Source organism: Engystomops pustulosus, chromosome 3, assembly GCF_040894005.1.
Source record: "Engystomops pustulosus chromosome 3, aEngPut4.maternal, whole genome shotgun sequence".
NCBI lineage: Eukaryota > Metazoa > Chordata > Amphibia > Anura > Leptodactylidae > Engystomops > Engystomops pustulosus.
The window spans coordinates 145,131,596-145,148,473 of NC_092413.1; the positions used below are offsets into that span (position 1 = coordinate 145,131,596).

The window sequence follows — 16,878 nt, forward strand, 5'->3', positions numbered from 1 at the left end:
CCATATAAAACACGACCACAAAAAATTTGCATACATGCAACAAACACCCAATACCACAATTCCACAATAATACTTGGTAAATAACAATCTTTTGGTGGCTTTCCATGGGGCAAAAATAAGATTTAAAGGAAACCTACCACTTGTAGTGGCAGGTTTCTGATGGAAATACCGGGCACCATCTCAGGGTGAGCTGGTGCCGGAGCTTATTTTCGTTAGTGTTTTAAACCGCGGTATCGCGGTTTAAAACACTTTTTAAACTTTATAGCCGGCGCAGGCAGGTACGCGCTCAGCGCTTACCATGCGCGCGGCTCTCCTTCACTTCCTAAGCGCCGAGCGCGTACCTGCCTGCGCCGGCTATAAAGTTTAAGAAGTGTTTTAAACCGCGATACCGAAGCTCCGGCATCAGCTCACCCTGAGCTGGTGCCCGGTATTTCCATCAGAAACCTGCCACTACAAGTGGTAGGTTTCCTATAAGAATTTAATGATAAAAGAAAAACAAAGAAAATACCCAGTTTACAGAGCTGAGATATCCGCAATTTCCATATCAAACATTTCGAATAATAAGACGAGGTAGCAGAATACAAGCATTTCAGCCACTGTCACCTGAACATAGGAGCAATACCTCTTGACACAGTACAGGACATGTAGTGCTGTGTATACATTTATAGTCCAGTGAAATACACATGTTGTTTAGCTGCATTCTTCACCACCTGCATGGCTGCAGCATAGTATGTTGAAGTAGGGTTGGGTTAACTTGCGGGAGCAGCGTATATTGCTCTAGTTGTTAAATGTCTTGACCCTTTTCAGCAATTTTTTTTTTCTTTGCATGCATGTAAGCATGTATAAGTCAGTGTTTCTTGTCTCTACATTAATTTCTTAGTTAAATAGGCAAAAATGGGGAACTACATATTTTTTATTGTAAAATGTTACCAATGCCATAAAATAAGCAGCACTATAAAGTATTACCTATGTGGCTGTTTAACTCCTTCCTAATAACTATTAAATTGCTAAAAGTGCGGAAATGAGAAACCGATTTTTAAAACCATAGACACTATAGTCAATGTATTGTGCTTATTGTGGTAATATTCTATCGTTGGCATTCATCAAACTGTAGCTTGTTTTTCCCCCCCCCCTTTTTTTCCAGTTGTGTTCTTTAACAAACTGCATTAGGAGAACTGGGTTGATTTAGCTTTACTTTGGACCCAGTTACTTTTCTAGTTTCTTGCATTGAATGTTTTGTGAAATCTGTTTTTAGCAGTGGTGTCCTTTTATCCAGACAGATGCAGCACTATTTGAGGGGAGAAGAAGCAGATCCTGCCAAATGCTGACTAACATATCTTATGCCCCCTATGACTCTGATCAATTTTTTGCTTTTTATTACCTGCATATCCGTTTAGAAGCAATGGCCCCCAGAATCTTAAAAGGGTTGTTCGGAGGTGTAAAAAAAGGGACTGCTTGCTTCCAAAAATTGCTCCCCTCCTGAACTATGCTTATTTATATGCAACTGAACTACAATACTGGCACAAACCATGGTCGGGTGGGGTGCTCTTTTTGGAAGAAAACTAAAAAACATATTCAACTCCTTTAGGTCACATGTCAGTTAACTGAGTCAGTGAGCCCGTTCTATACACAGTGGGCATTAGCTGCATTATGCAGTACTGGCATCAAACACTTATTTGACAGTGCCACCTGCTTTGACCTGGCAGGTGTACCCCATTATGTCATCGGAGGGCCTCAGCAGGTTGCTCAGACAGACAGGACCCTAACTAAGAGATCCATGGCTGTCCTACAAGTATCTGTGAGAGATCCTGCTGTTAGCAGACTTTTACATTTCCAGTAATTGTACAATACACGGCAGTACCGTAGCATTACACTATATTGTACAGGTCATCAGACTCCTTAGAATCAAAGTCCTCCCAGAGCAAAAGAAAAAAATATAAGAGGAAAAAAGTCAAATCACCCACCTTCCCCTAAAACGCAAATAAAATGAAACAAACATAAACATGTTGGGTATCGCCCAAATCCTGCTCTCTCAAAATATTAAAAAAAGATTATTCCCTGAGTTGAATCCTGTAATTCCCATTTCAAAACAGTCTTTCCCATTTCAAAACACACATACATTTCAATAAAAAGTGATCAAAAGATTATACAGTACCAAAAATGGTAGAAATGAAAATGTTGGCTTCATCCACAATAATTTGCACCTTACACAGATCAGTGTAATGTTTGAAAAAGTTATTGGTGTCAGAGTATAGCGAAACAAATTATTTTCCCTCTCTATATAACATACGTAAATTCAGTATCCTTGTCATTGTATTGAAGTAAATGATAAAGGAGAGGTGTTATTTGGGGAGTGTGGTTAAAGCTGGGAAAACAAAACCCACAATAAATTGGCGCAAATGCTTTTCTTCAATTTCAGCACATTTAGGATTTTTTCCCCAGCTTTCCAGTGCACAAAACCTAAAATATCGCCAATAAAATTTTCACCAAATATCTGATTTTCTTATAAATTACTTGCAAAACATACCACCAAAATTTTTCAACTAACATGAACGAGGAAACTATTTCAAAATCACTTGGATATGTTAAGCATTCCAAACCACCGTGTAATAGTGGTATTGCATCATATCGTATTATAGTGGTATACTTCAGTATTGCAGAGAATTATCATGAACAAGCAATCAGATGATTGCCTGTTCATGTCCTATGGTAATACTAATAAAGTAAAAAAAATAAATTAAAAAAAACCTAAATAAATTTAACAAATTAATAAAAATACCCACTTGTGGGGTGTCTCTGTATTTACATAACACATTTTAAGATGGGTTTTCACTTTTTATTTTTTGGAAATGTGTAATTTTAAGGCTTAATGAATATATTACTGACAAAATTAGATCATTCTAAATTTCGCCTGCATTTTGTTTTAATAAGCGGTGCGCAAAGGGTTAAAATTATTCCTAAAAGCATTTTCTAGCAGTTTGAGGGGTGTACTTTTGGAAGTGGGGGGATTGTAGTAATTTGTATTTCATACGGATTTAAAAAGATGATTCCAAATATTTCAATTTAGAAATTGTGAAAAGAAAATCTCTGTATAGGACGGTAGGCAGCTTACAAATCGAACAAAGAAAAGGACTTTAAAAAAAAAAAAAAATGATGAAAACATAAAGTTGAAATATGGGAAATGTTAGCAGCCAACTCATTTCGGTGGTAAAACTGAAAACTGAGTCTCAAAAGCAGATCATTTCAAACTTTGAAAATGAAGAATTTCTTAGTATTTTGTTTTCTTAATGCAAAACGTATCAACCAAAATTAACCACTAACATAAAGTACAATGTGTCATGAAAAAACACTCACAAAATCACTTTGGTAAGTTAGTGTTCAAAAGTTGTAACCATATAAAGCGATTACAAAATAAGAGTCTTAATGTACAAACTGGCTGCATCCTGAAGCAGTTAAACATCTAGGACCATATCTTTTAATGGGTATATGGATTTACAGTGTCCTAGTATGCAACATTAAGTTTTTGTGTTTTTGCTTCTTTTTAGAACTTGCAGATTTGCCACTGGTAAGATTGGATTTTTCTTGCAACAAAGTGACCAGTATCCCAGCGTGCTATCGAAATCTTCGTCATCTCCAGACCATTATCTTGGACAATAATCCCCTACAATCCCCTCCAGCACAGGTACGTGCTTGGTATCTTGAAGTGAATTTTCATTCATAAACCCAAAACAATCAAATAGAACCCATCTACCGCCCCACACAATGAGAACAGGAGTCAAAATCCTTAACCCCTTCCTGCACCCTAACGTAATTTTACGTCATAGGATGCGGGTAGTTCCCGCACCCTGGCGTAGAATTACGTCATGGTGATCGCCCAGGCTGAGAAGCTGAGCCTGCGCGATTATCACAGGATCCCGCCAGTACGGTTACAGTGCATTGCCGCGACTATTGGCACCCTCTGTGCGGGGCATGGAGGTGCCCATAGTTGCTATGGCAACCCTGTGGCTTCCTTCAGTAGCAGCCTATTAAAATCGTGCTTACAGCAGGATCTAACAGTGCAGTTGTCAGCCTATGCAGAAAACATAGGCTGACTGTAATATTCTGCAATACATTAGTATTGCCGTACATTACAATGAACAAGCGGTCAAATGATTACTTGTTCATGTCCCACTTTGGGACAAAATAAAGCAGAAAAAAAAGTAATTAAAAAAAAATTATTAAAAAAAAAAAAAAAAAAAGTCCCCTGAAGTCCCATCACATTCAATAATCCAATAAAACATAACTGAAAAACGCCCAAAAACCCAACATATAGAGCATCACCATGTCCGTAACAACCCGTACAATAAAATTGTCACTGAACCCGTACGGGGAACACCGTAAAAAAGGCAAAAAAAAATTAACAATAATTATGTAATTTTCCCAAAAAGCGATCAAACATGATACCAAGAAAATGTACAGCTTGTCCTGCAAAAAATAAGCTCTACAACAGATCTGTAAACAAAGAAAATATAAATGTTCTGCCCATTGTTACATGGCGATGCAAAAACAAGTACTTTTCTCACAATGAATTCTATATTCTGTAAAACAAGTTAACCATAAAAAAGCTATATAAATGGGGTATCTCCATAATCATGCTGATCCATAGAATAAAGATAACACATTATTTTTATGGTACGGTGAATATCTGTGAAAAAATATGCTAAAATCTGTAAACAAGAATGTCCAAATTACAAAAAAAGGAACATTTTATAGCCTGTAAAATGTGACAATGCTGATCTGCCCTGGATGGCACCTCCTTCCGTTCTATGCCCTGCCGTGTGCCCATACAGCAGTTTAGCAACACATATGGGGCATCCTGATACTTGGGGAGAAATTGGGTATCAAACTTTGTGGCGTTTTTTTTTTTGTCATTTAATACTTTGTGACGGTTTAATTTTTGGCCAAAATTAATATATTGTCTAAAAAAAATTACAGCTTGTAAATTACACCTCCATTTTGTTTTAACCCCTGTGAAGCATCTAAAGGACTAATACACTTCTTAAAGTTGTAGGTCCTCCAATGTTCAAAGTGTGGAAGCTTGCCTAAACCAGGATAAGATGACATTAGGTTGTATAGGGGTATGTGTAATAGGAGTCACCTCCCCTTCCGCCATAACTTACCTATAGTCTGTACCGTACCCAATTGCTTCCTGGCTATCTTAAATAGACTATTTGGGGGAGATTTATCGTAAGTTTCTTAGAGCAGAACCGTTCTAGTTAGCCATGGCAACCAATCAGAGCACAGCTTTCATTTTCCCACTGCTATTTATAAAATTAAAGCTGAGCTCTGATTTGTTTCCATGGGCAACTAGAACAGTTTTACCTCAAACCTCGAACTTGATCATAAATCTCCCCATGTGTGTTTTCAACAGAAGTGTGACTATACTATGTTTATAATTTTTTTATTTTTTCAAGTAGATTTGTATAAAAGGCAAAATCCATATATTCAAATACCTGAATATAGAAGCTTTGAAGAATGCATCGGACCTTCCAGAGTATGAGCGCAGACCTTTAGGTTTTACTACTTGGTAAGTTTGCTGTTCCTTATGCCTAGACCTAGAATATTTTCTGTTCTACATGTTTCATGTGTTATAAAAGGGAAATATTATCTAGAGAAATATTGTGCTGGTCTTTGTTTTTCCAAGATGCCTCAGCAGTCAGTATTAACACATAAGTCTGAGCTGTGTTTCTGCAATTCTGCTCCCATTCAACTGGTTTGGTCGCTAAACGGTGAACAAAGCAGTTTTTTCTGACTTAATTTTTCTGTGTATTCATTCAGGCACTGGAGCAGCTGGAAAAATCTGATCAGTAAAGGCCACTGATCAGATATTGAAGTCCTATAAATGATCCTATAAATCTATTAGTAAATTCCCTTCAAAAATGTTTTGTAAATTAAAAAATAAAAACTTGCACATAATTGTTTTGTTTCTTTACCTAAACAAAAGGTTATTCAAAGGGATTTAAAGGGTTTCTTGTCTTTCCAAAAAGGGCACCAGTATAGATGCTTTGTCTTTTTCCTGAAAAAAAAACATACAAAAAACCTCATATACAGTAATTTCGTTGACAAAAATCTATTCTCAATAACTGATATTTTACAGTCATGATGATGTGTATCCTGGCCGTACATACGGGGCTCTGGACTCTGGGTTTAACAGTGTTGACAGTGGTGACAAGAGATGGTCTGGGAATGAGGTAACGTATACGCCTTTTATTTTCACTTTCCACCTAATTGATAAGTTGGTTGGAATCTCTTTCCTGCGAGTGTTCCTGTGCTAGAAATGTAAGCATTGTCAAATCACCAAACTAGTTTCTTCAATGTTTTTGGCAACTGCAGCCCACAGATGAATTTACTGAAGTTTCCTTTCGGACATCTGATGCAAACAAAGAGCAAAGGCTCAGACGAGATCACCATATTCAAGATTCCCGGGCTGGTTCACTTATTGCAAATGGAGGAGGTAAGTGCAAAAAGGAGGATAAATTGTTTAATCTTTGAGTGAGGTTTTCAGTTCAAGATCTGGAGTGTGATCTTGGTCCATGCTGCTCCTCACAGCAAACTGACAGCTAAAACTGTGATTTCCAATAATGTGTTGGTCTTAAAGATTTTTTTTTTTTTTAATAATAGTGGAGCATGACTTGGATCAGATAGATTACATTGATAGCTATGCTACAGAAGAGGAGGAGGAGGATGCGAGGCACTCCAGAGGAGACAGTCTAAGCTCACAGTTCATGGCATATATAGAAGAAAGGCGGGTAAGAAGAAGTCTAAATCTAAAATTGTTTTTGTTTCTTTACCACACAGCAACGTGCCTTGCCCTATTTTTTTCATTTTGTTTTATTAAGAGTTTACATCAAACACAATAATAAACCTTAGAAATGCAGAGTATTTCCTTAAGGATGCAGTTTTTTGGCACTTTTTTTGCTGTAATGGGAACAAGGATTATCAATAAATCTTCATTGCAGACACCTTACAGCTTATCATTGCAGCCTGGTACTAAAGTATCCAAAGAACTAAATCAGAGGTCACAGCTTGTTAAGAGATTAGTCTAACTATGTGTTGTCTGTAAGTCAGGTGTCCTTAAATAGGGGAACACTTTTATACCCTGATGTACTTTTGGCGAGCTTGTTCATCTTCGCGCCTTACCTTGACCTCTTATTGGGCAGGTTTAAATTGTACCAGGGACTCTTCTATGGACACATGTTTTGCAGAGGTATATGCCTGGGCAAACTTGGCACTAAAATGGTCTAATATGGGCCTGACCTTAAACGATCGTTACTGGGGTCACCTCTGGGTGGGCACTGTGTGTTGTCGGTGTAGTGCATAAACTTATGGATGGCTTCAAAGTGCATCCTGCTCATCGCCATAAGGAACATCTGGGTGTGGTACAGTATGTCAGTGTACCAGTAGTCCCTGATCGGTGGCTTCTTTACAATCCCCATAAGAAGTATTATGTCCCAATACTTCTCCATCTCTGCTGCAGTGACAGGGGTCCATCTGTGGGGTTGAGCATAAAATGAGGTGGGCTTTTGGGCAATATGCTGTGCAACATAGAGATTTGTCTGGACTACAATTAAATTCAATGGCTCCTCATCAAAAAAATACTTTGTCCACAGCTCTGAGCCCTTTTGTGTCAAATTTAACTACAGGTTGGCCCAAAAAGTCTGGAACCTTCCTAAACCTCAAGAACCTTCTTGAAGCTTCCTGAACCCCCCCCCCTTTCCCCTGTTAGTCCCAGGCACGACCCTCCAAACCACTCCCCCTCCTCCCAAGGATAATGCACAGCAAACTATACGACAAGCTGCACAGCTGGCAAACAGAAAAATTAGACAGACTGTCAAACTGAACAACTCTCTACAAGTGGTACAGACGAAACATGCATACATCCGGAAATAATAGGAAATATGAAACAACCACAATGGTTTAAGAAACATTGTGGTACCCAAGTCTTACATAAAATCCCCTTCCTCCCCCTCCCTCAACAACTCTTCTCCCAACCCAACAAATTAATCTTGTAATATCTAAAGTTGTATAACAAAGGAGTTGCAATACAAGGTAACTGGGGAGTTGCAGCAGGCACCTCAATTTTATTAAAATTATCTAGACAGCCACGGCCTCTGTATATTAAATCATGTAAAGAAAGAACTGAGTTCTTTGTAGGAGAATACGGATGTGGTGATGCCACGATTCCTCCTCAAGGACCCCTAATAGCCATATTTCAGGAGCAGGTGCAATAGGAAACCCTTTTATTGTAAAGAGATTAGCTCCTGCCAAAAGGATTAAATTATCTTTCACACCCACACCATATGCCAAAAATATAAGTAATTTGACGCGCATCTAAGGCATCCAGTGGTTTGTTTCCTACCCATTCTATATAATCAAACTCTGTTCAGGTAACATTGGTGAAGGAAGGATAATTAAATGAGTTGGCTGACGAATTTACATAGAGAGAGGTCTCTAATGGCTGCACTGTCGGTTACTATTTACCCAGTTTCAGAGGCTATCCATAAATTGGCAGGAGAAGTAGAATTTTGGTGAACTAAGTGGGCCAGTAGGACACTAGATAGATTTCCCTGCTTTTAAAAACTGCTATTTTAGTACAGTCTACCCAGTTGCAGCCAGTTAGTCATATTCTCATCTAAGGGGGTCTGCAATAAATATTGCATTGTTGGGCCAGGTCAAAGTAATACAGCCCCTAAGATATGTGTAAAGCTGTAGATTAAATATTCTGGGTATGGAGGGCCAAATAATTTGTGATCTGATCGGGTATAAAGCGATTATTTCTGCATTGCCCTATTTTAACGATGACTGTCTTTCAGCTATATTCTTAAAGGAGTGAAGTCATGAAAGCACCGGAATAGCTGTTGTTTCTAAAATATTGTACAGGTGTCTTTTTTTTTTTTTTTTTTTTTCCCCTCCCTCTATGACATTGTGTACTTTATTTTTCTCCTTAAGAGTTCACCCTTTAAACATGCACAAGCCAGAGAACAACAAAGATCAGAGGACGTTAGAGGACCATATAACAGGTTAGACATTTCCTTGTGCCCTTTAGTATCAATTTCAGTAAATTCCAATAACTCATGTTCACACCCACACAAACTTTTTTGCACGCTTAAGCAGCACATTTTGCACATATGTAATACATATTATGGTAGATATTTATAAATCTGTTTGATCCTCTATGAACCTCTAAGCAGTTCCTCAGTTCTAGACCATCAGGTCATTGTCAAAATAATCCTATTTGAGTGTTTTGCTGCAAGCTTTCATGATGGGAAGTTTGTTTCGGACTTATTAACTTTATTTTTGAACTGTATGGGATTCCTAACTTTAATTTTTTCGCTTTCATTTTTTTCACGGTTCATGCAATTATTTCAGGGGCACACCTCTATCAGTTCTAAATATGTTGCATTTCCAGTATTAATGGAATCATAATTTTCATATGTATTAAAGGAAATCTACCACTTAATTTATCTTCTACAAAGCCCCACCGGTGCTTTGCAGAGGTTAAAACCCTTAGTGCAGCTATACCTATATATTAGCCACCTTTTTCTTTTAAAAATATTTTTTAGTTAAGTAAATGTCAGAAGTGCTTTGCTCCCTCTGAGCTCCGGTATCATCCAAACCCGTTGTTCTGCTACCATGCCTGCTACCTCCTCTGACCACTCCAGAGGAAGCAGCAGGCTCTTCTGCCACATTTGCATAAATATACCATATTTTCTGGACTATAAGACACACTTTTTAGCAAGAAAAAATCGTGCTGAAAAATCCCTTCGTCTTATAGACCGGAGTACTGCCAGACCCTCCTGACTGCTGTAATGGAGATCGGTTGATGCCCTGATATAGAGCTGCACCTCCCAAAGAGGAGAGGCTCTGTACTGCTCTCTGCCGACAGGTACAGGACCCCTGCGGTGATGTCAGAATCACGTGACTGATCACATGCTGCTTACATCACCACAGGTCTGATACTGCCATGCTGAGCTGGGACAGAGTGAGAAGAAAGGGAATGGGGAAAGTGTGTTTTGTGTTTGTGTGTGTGTGTGTGTGTGTGTGTGTGTGTATCTGGATGGATGATGCGGGGCTGAGTGTGTATCTGGATGGATGATGCGGGGCTGAGTGTGTATCTGGATGGATGATGCGGGGCTGAGTGTGTATCTGGATGGATGATGCGGGGCTGAGTGTGTATCTGGATGGATGATGCGGGGCTGGCTGTGTAACTATGGATGGATGATGCGGGGCTGGCTGTGTAACTATGGATGGATGATGCGGGGCTGGCTGTGTAACTATGGATGGATGATGCGGGGCTGGCTGTGTAACTATGGATGGATGATGCGGGGCTGGCTGTGTAACTATGGATGGATGATGCGGGGCTGGCTGTGTAACTATGGATGGATGATGCGGGGCTGGCTGTGTGTGCTGTGCTTTAGTGCCACCAACAGGGATATTTAAAATTGGTGTAAAATATATTTTTCCTTTTTTTGGATGCCTAAATCTGGGGTGCGTCTTATAGTCCGAAAAATATGGTAACATTCTTTTTTTTTTTTTTTAAAGGAAGGAGACAGCTAATTTATATAATAAAAGCATAGTTGTCTTAAGGATTTTAATCTCATATCATTCTGCCAAGTCATCTAATTCTCCACCTAGAGCCCATTTATTGGACAGTGGCAGAACCATATAGTATAGGCAGTATGCAAGCAGTAAACCAAGCAAAAATAAGTACAAAACATGTGGGATGTTTTCTGTAACACAAATTAAAAAGTTACTTACCACTATAAAATGTCAACCTGCAGAACTCAAGAAGAACTTAAAAGACCTGAATCTCTGAGCTTAACACAAAATAAGCAGAGACAGCCATCACCACGTAGGCAAATTGACAGGTAAGTACATTAACAAGTACCTATTATAAAGATTTGTTCTAAGCACATGTTTCCATCCATATTGTAAAAATACACTGGAAATCTATACATGGTATTTGTTTAATATTTCTGAATGGCTTCATTAAGCTAAACCATGTTGATTTCAAAAAGACCTTTTTATAAGCATTCTGAACATTTTCCCTGCTTACTACAACTTTATTTTACATTACCTGACATCAGTGTGTTGCAAGTCCTGCGGGAAGGGGAGCTGCTCCATGGCCATGTCTGTCTCCTCGTTACTTTGCTTCCTTCAGCTCACTGCCGCAAGGGATGAGTGAGAGGGGAGGAGTTAACAGGAGTCATGGCTGTTGCGCTTCCCCACAGGACTCTCCACATGCTACTGGCAGGGAGCCAGGTAATGTAAAATAAAGTTTTATAAAGCATTGCATTTTAAAATCAACAGGGTATTAGAACCTGTTGTTGTGTAAAACTAAGCTTCTTGATGACAGGTTCCCTTTTACTATGGAATATTCCCTCCTACCTCAATTATCACTTTATGGCATATCATTGTACTATACTGTATCTTCATTGTGAGAAAACTTCTTTAAATGTGCCATAATGGGTCAGTTTGCCTACCAGCAATGTGCAATAAATTACTATAGAATATATTACTTAAGGAAACTTTTCACATTAATTACCTTTTTGTGTTTTTAGATCCCAAGTAGATGCATCATATCTTATATCACTGACAAATAGTCCAAACCAGGTAATGAGTTATCATGAACTAATTATGTTTTTGTGTCCACGTCCTTTCTCTTTTATAACCCTGTTTTTTTTTTCTAGACAAAAACAGACAGAGGTAAAAGAGAGATTTTAGAAAGCACAAGGAGGGAGGCACAGCTGGCAGCCCAGCAGTATGATGAGGAGAGGATAAGGGACAGGCTTGCACATCCAGACTCTTTAAAAGTAAGTTCCAGGATGTAGTGCAAAAAGGCTGGTGGGAGGAACTATGGGTAAACCTGAAACTGTAAAGGGAGTCCTCCGCAACCTTAATATTTTATATGCTTCTGTCACCACTATACACGGCCTCCCTGTTTCTCAATATATTCTGAAAAAATATGCATGTCTGTGCTACTCCCCAGTCACTGGGTAGTAGAGGACCATCAGCTTTGCAAAATGCACAGGCTGGTGATCACCACCAATAAAAAAAAAAAAAAAAAAAAAAAAAATTGATTCAATCAGTCGAAGGGGAGGAAGAAGAACAGAGTGTTGTGGGACATGAATGGGATGGTGGACTTGGCTATAGTGATGCTGTAGGAGCAAATCTAATGCCCTGAGTGCACCAACAATCTGATTTTTTTATTTTTTAAATCCAGTATATCTGGACATTGGTGGATGATTTTAAAGCCACGTTTGGTTTGGATTATGCGGGCATGTTGAACGATGTTTGTCAGTGCTTGCATCTCATAAGCTTGGAGGTTGGTTGGGGGGATTGAAGTAGTTGTGTTTGGTCATGTTTTCTATTGAAATGTAAACATAAATAATCCAGCATTCAACGCTGGTTTACATGTTGTTTGCATTTTGTATTGTGTTTTCCAGCTAAGAATAGTGAAGTCTCCGGTGGTCTAGTTACTGCCATCATTTGCTATTTGGTGTAGACTTCCTGTAGAGTTTGAGAGAATGGAGTGGTGGCTGGAGGCTGCTTTGCTTCTATCATCTAGATCAGTGGTGGCGAACCTATGGCACTGGTGCCAGAGGCAGCACTCTGAGCCCTCTCTGTGGGCACCCAGGCCATCACCCCAGAATGAAGTTCATCAGACAGGACTCAAAGAATCTGCCTGCAGAATCTTCCTACAATGATAGATGAATTTGCCCTCCTCCTTTCAACTGCGTTGGTGTCCTTTGGAGGCTGAACGATTGAAAGTTGTCAATGAACAAAGAGATATACGTTACTGCTTAAATTGCTGTGCTGGCACTTTGCAATAAATAAGTGGCTTTTGCTTGAAGTTTGGGCACGGAGTCTCTAAAAGGTTCACCATCACTGATCTAGATCTTTGTTGTTGGTCCCCCACCAATGTTTCATGTATTGCTCATCTAGCAGATAGGTGATAATTGCCATCTACTATGTCTACAAAAGAAACATTTCCTAATTCACTATAATATGTGCATTCCATCTTGGTCTCTAAATAATTCCCTAATTGTTAAATGCCCGATCTTTGAATTGTTGAGTAGTGTCCACATCCTCCTCGCAGTGTAAAGCATGTGCCTACTCTGTGCTTTCCTGTAGTTCTATCAACATGTTAAGAAAAATTGTTCGAGTATTACTAGCAAGAAGCAGAATTATGTTTTACATTTGCACTGTGAACATGCATCTCATTACTAATTGTTGGTTAGTTCTATTTATACAATTATACCTCTTTGTACTATAAATGTGGTCAGGAGAGATCTTGGACCCTGCCCATTGATACTTGTAGACATACTTGGCATACCATAGATTTCTGTGCAGAGTAAAGTATGCAATGTCTGGTAGCTTTCTTATGTGTCATGTCACTGCTGTCAGTATTGTCCTATTGTCTAGAGTTGGTCTGACAAATTGGTTTTGAATAAATTCTGTCATGTTCGGTTACTTTCTTCTTTATTTTTTTTTTTCATAGTACACAGCTAAATTAGTTTGTATTCGCATTTCAGTAACCGCATTATTTTTCCTTCTTTCGCAGAAACCATTGAGTCCAGAGAAACAGAGCCCACTAGACACTGAGGTAAGGGGCTGTGACGTACCTTTAATATCCTCAGTTGTGTTAACTTATAAGACTGTCATAGGGTGCCGTATATAAAAACCTATACATTACTTTTTTCACAGAGGATAATAAAGACATAGTGGAGTATTATCATTGCTTCTATGCTAGTTGTCTAGTGTAGAAACGCTGAAATCACAATTTTTAACCACTGCAAGAAATTTTGCTTATTTTTGCTCTTATGCTGTCTCCATGCCTTGTGGCCGAGGAGGGGTGCAGCCTCTGATGTATGATAAATTCCCCCGTGGTTTTTTTTTATACGTTGTATGTGCATGAAAAGGAAATATGTTTCTTAGAACATATTACTATAATGTTTTTCAAATGAGAAGTGTTGTCTGTGTCTTGGTCTACACATATGCATTTCTCAAAGGAGTGGTCTTACAATATTACTTTACTGTTTCTTTCAAATCGAACACAAAAATGTTGCTCTCTGTAAACATTACTGTTGTATGCTGTGCTGCTTTAAGTGTCTACTTTGTGTCCACTGCCACGTGATCCTATACAGAATCCTTGCACACAACAAAGCAATACTATACTTGTGTTGCATAAAATATTAATCTTCAAATATATTTGTTGAATGACTGTTTATAACTGGTGGTATCATATATGTGTGTGTGTGTGTATGTATAAGTAACAGTCATGTCACCTCCTGTCACTAGGGTGTTCTTGCTGTCAGAATCATAATATTACGTTAAAACACTTTCTCCTTTTAGTCATGGCACAGGGCATTTTGGTGTTTTCATCAGAGTTATATAGGCTTTAGGCTGTATCATAGTAAACATGTAAAAATAATTTTTTGAGATGCAGAGTGACCGTTAATACTTACAATATTTATAGGTTTCACAAGTATATTTTGTCTATCATATTCCATTCTTCAGTATGACAATATAATTAATGCATGTATTTTCTTTTGTTTGTATTGTTGATTATTTGTGTTTTTCCACAATTGCCATTACAGATGTAAAAGGCAGATCTTCAAAATATCCAACACACAGAGCGGGCCTTGAGTTTGATGGTTCCCAGTGTGGCAACTTCGTTTGTTGCCTCCTCACAACCATTCCAAAACAAAGACATACAGTTACCTAAATAAAATACATTATACAATCCTAACAAGTGAAAATTCTTATCTCATTTAAAAAGTCTCTTGCCATGCACAGAGCAAAAAATATGGACATTCATATAAGTATATTCACCTTTGAAGGATGATCACTGCCATTAAGGACAGTGACCAGGAGCAAGATTTATAAGCATACTCATTCTCCCAATTATAATCCAATTTTCTTAAATATGTTGTGACCCATCCACAGTATAGGCGATAAGTAGCTGCTCAGGGGGTCCAACTATCACCATAATTTTAAGAGCAGCTATCAGTCTTCACCAAAGACATGCTAACCTAAAGACAGATTGAAGTTTCTTATGGAACCCTAAGCCATGGTTGTATATATTAACCTGATGAAGTTACTTTCAATCAGAAGTTTGAGTGTAAAAGCGACATATTTCTAATCTTAGAAGGGCCCTTGATAGGGCATAGAATAGATAGGGAATAGATTTTACACGACAGATTTAGCATCGTCTTGCTGATTCTGATACTGTTTCTTTACAGTTTTCATAGGAGGTGCTCTTTTTTTCCACTCCGTATCCCAACCATTTTCCATAACAAATCTGCTTCTCTTTATTTGTGTCACCATCTGGTATCTGAACATTTGCATTTAATCAATTTTCTTAAGTTTTTGTGAGTTTGTGTGTTTTTTTGACATTGCTCCATCTCTCCCTGCCTCCATCTCAGTGTTCCCTCCCATCCAGACGCTCTCAGCATACAGATGATAGTGCCCTCTTAGTGGTAAGAACCCTGCATGGAATGACCTGGCACTTCAGCATGACACAATTTCTCTAGAATCATTTCTAGAAGGTGCATGTGGGAAGCATAAACCATGACTCTTCTAACATGATTTCCCTGGTCATTTGCAGCATTTTATTTCACATTTTGTGAATGTGAAATTGAAAGCTTTGCATGGCGTTCTAGCCTCCACAAGTGTGATTTTGCTGTAATCATAAGTTTTGGTAGCTCATTTAATGTCTTTTAGCTACCCTGCATATATCTGGAAATGCTGCATGTCTCCTTTAAAAATATCATTCTTGTATAATGGATTTGATATCCCAAGTGCTGTATGATCATTTGTACCACGCTGAGTCCTGGTTTATGCTGTTAGGGGGAAAGTTGATTCATCTCAATTGTTGATTTGCTATAAATGATAAACTGCTTACAATAGGATTCATCTGTAGTTTAGTCTGTCTATCCCAGTATTAAAACAGAAGCTTCTTATTGAAATATTTAGTTGGTAAAACAATTATATGATTCAATTTATTTTGGACACTCATGATTGTGTTTCACTTTTCACATACACTTATTGTGTGCTGTTATGTGCTATTGTCACAGCAAGGAAAACTTGTCAATAAGGCTCTAAAATCCTGTTTTGGGCATTTATGACATATTCACATGTTGTGCCATCAATGTCCAGTGCAGATCTCATCTCTGGTTTCTGTCTCACTTGTGACTTTTGGAGTAGTTTATTGGTGTCTTCACACTCCTAATGCTGTGGGTTTTTTTTGTGGCATCAATGACATTGGTCACAGGTGGATTTTGTTTTTTTATAACCTAATTTTGTAAGGCCGCACATGGTTAAGCAATTATACATAAGTTATCATTCATAGTAATAACTGCAGACTATTGTCTGGCAATAATGTGAAAATACAAGTGTATGCCATGATTGTCCTATTGTTGGTTTTACAAGCCCACTCTTTTGATTATGTTATGTACACGGGCTTCCTGATTGGTTAGTCTTATCTGTAATGATGAATAAATGGTCACAATGTTGTTGTTCAATCATCATCTTATGTGTATGGCTAGCTTTAGTCTGGAAATTAAAAGCTTGCTGACTGTCAAAAGCAGTGATGACTGTAAAAGCTTTACATTGTTAGAATCCAAAAAAAACTCATAGTTACATTTTACTGTAATTCTTAGGCTATATTTACACGAATGTATGGGGGATATATATACAGCTTTTATACGTCCCCCATACACGGCAATGAGCGCAAGGCACCCTATGGGAGCGGTACGCTGCAGCAACGTGCTGCACTGTACCGTTCCGTAGCCGGGAGTAAGATAGGTCATGACCTATCTTTCGCCGGAATACGGT

General features: G+C 38.4%; 1 protein-coding gene across 6 annotated transcripts in view; it reads left to right on the forward strand.

The window, feature by feature from the left end:
- LRCH3 (leucine rich repeats and calponin homology domain containing 3) overlaps positions 1 to 16,878 on the forward strand; it is a 73,963-nt gene that overhangs the window by 29,950 nt on the left and 27,135 nt on the right. For 4 of the 6 annotated variants that reach the window (XM_072142433.1, XM_072142434.1, XM_072142432.1 and 1 more), the window contains exons 5-15: positions 3,546 to 3,682; positions 5,457 to 5,566; positions 6,137 to 6,230; positions 6,373 to 6,493; positions 6,661 to 6,788; positions 8,989 to 9,059; positions 10,821 to 10,907; positions 11,601 to 11,652; positions 11,730 to 11,852; positions 13,604 to 13,645; positions 15,468 to 15,521. In XM_072142433.1, the coding sequence (XP_071998534.1) occupies positions 3,546 to 3,682; positions 5,457 to 5,566; positions 6,137 to 6,230; positions 6,373 to 6,493; positions 6,661 to 6,788; positions 8,989 to 9,059; positions 10,821 to 10,907; positions 11,601 to 11,652; positions 11,730 to 11,852; positions 13,604 to 13,645; positions 15,468 to 15,521 (1,019 nt within the window). The remainder of the gene's footprint in view (positions 1 to 3,545; positions 3,683 to 5,456; positions 5,567 to 6,136; positions 6,231 to 6,372; positions 6,494 to 6,660; positions 6,789 to 8,988; positions 9,060 to 10,820; positions 10,908 to 11,600; positions 11,653 to 11,729; positions 11,853 to 13,603; positions 13,646 to 15,467; positions 15,522 to 16,878) is intronic. The other 2 variants (XM_072142430.1, XM_072142435.1) reach the window with 1 other exon arrangement.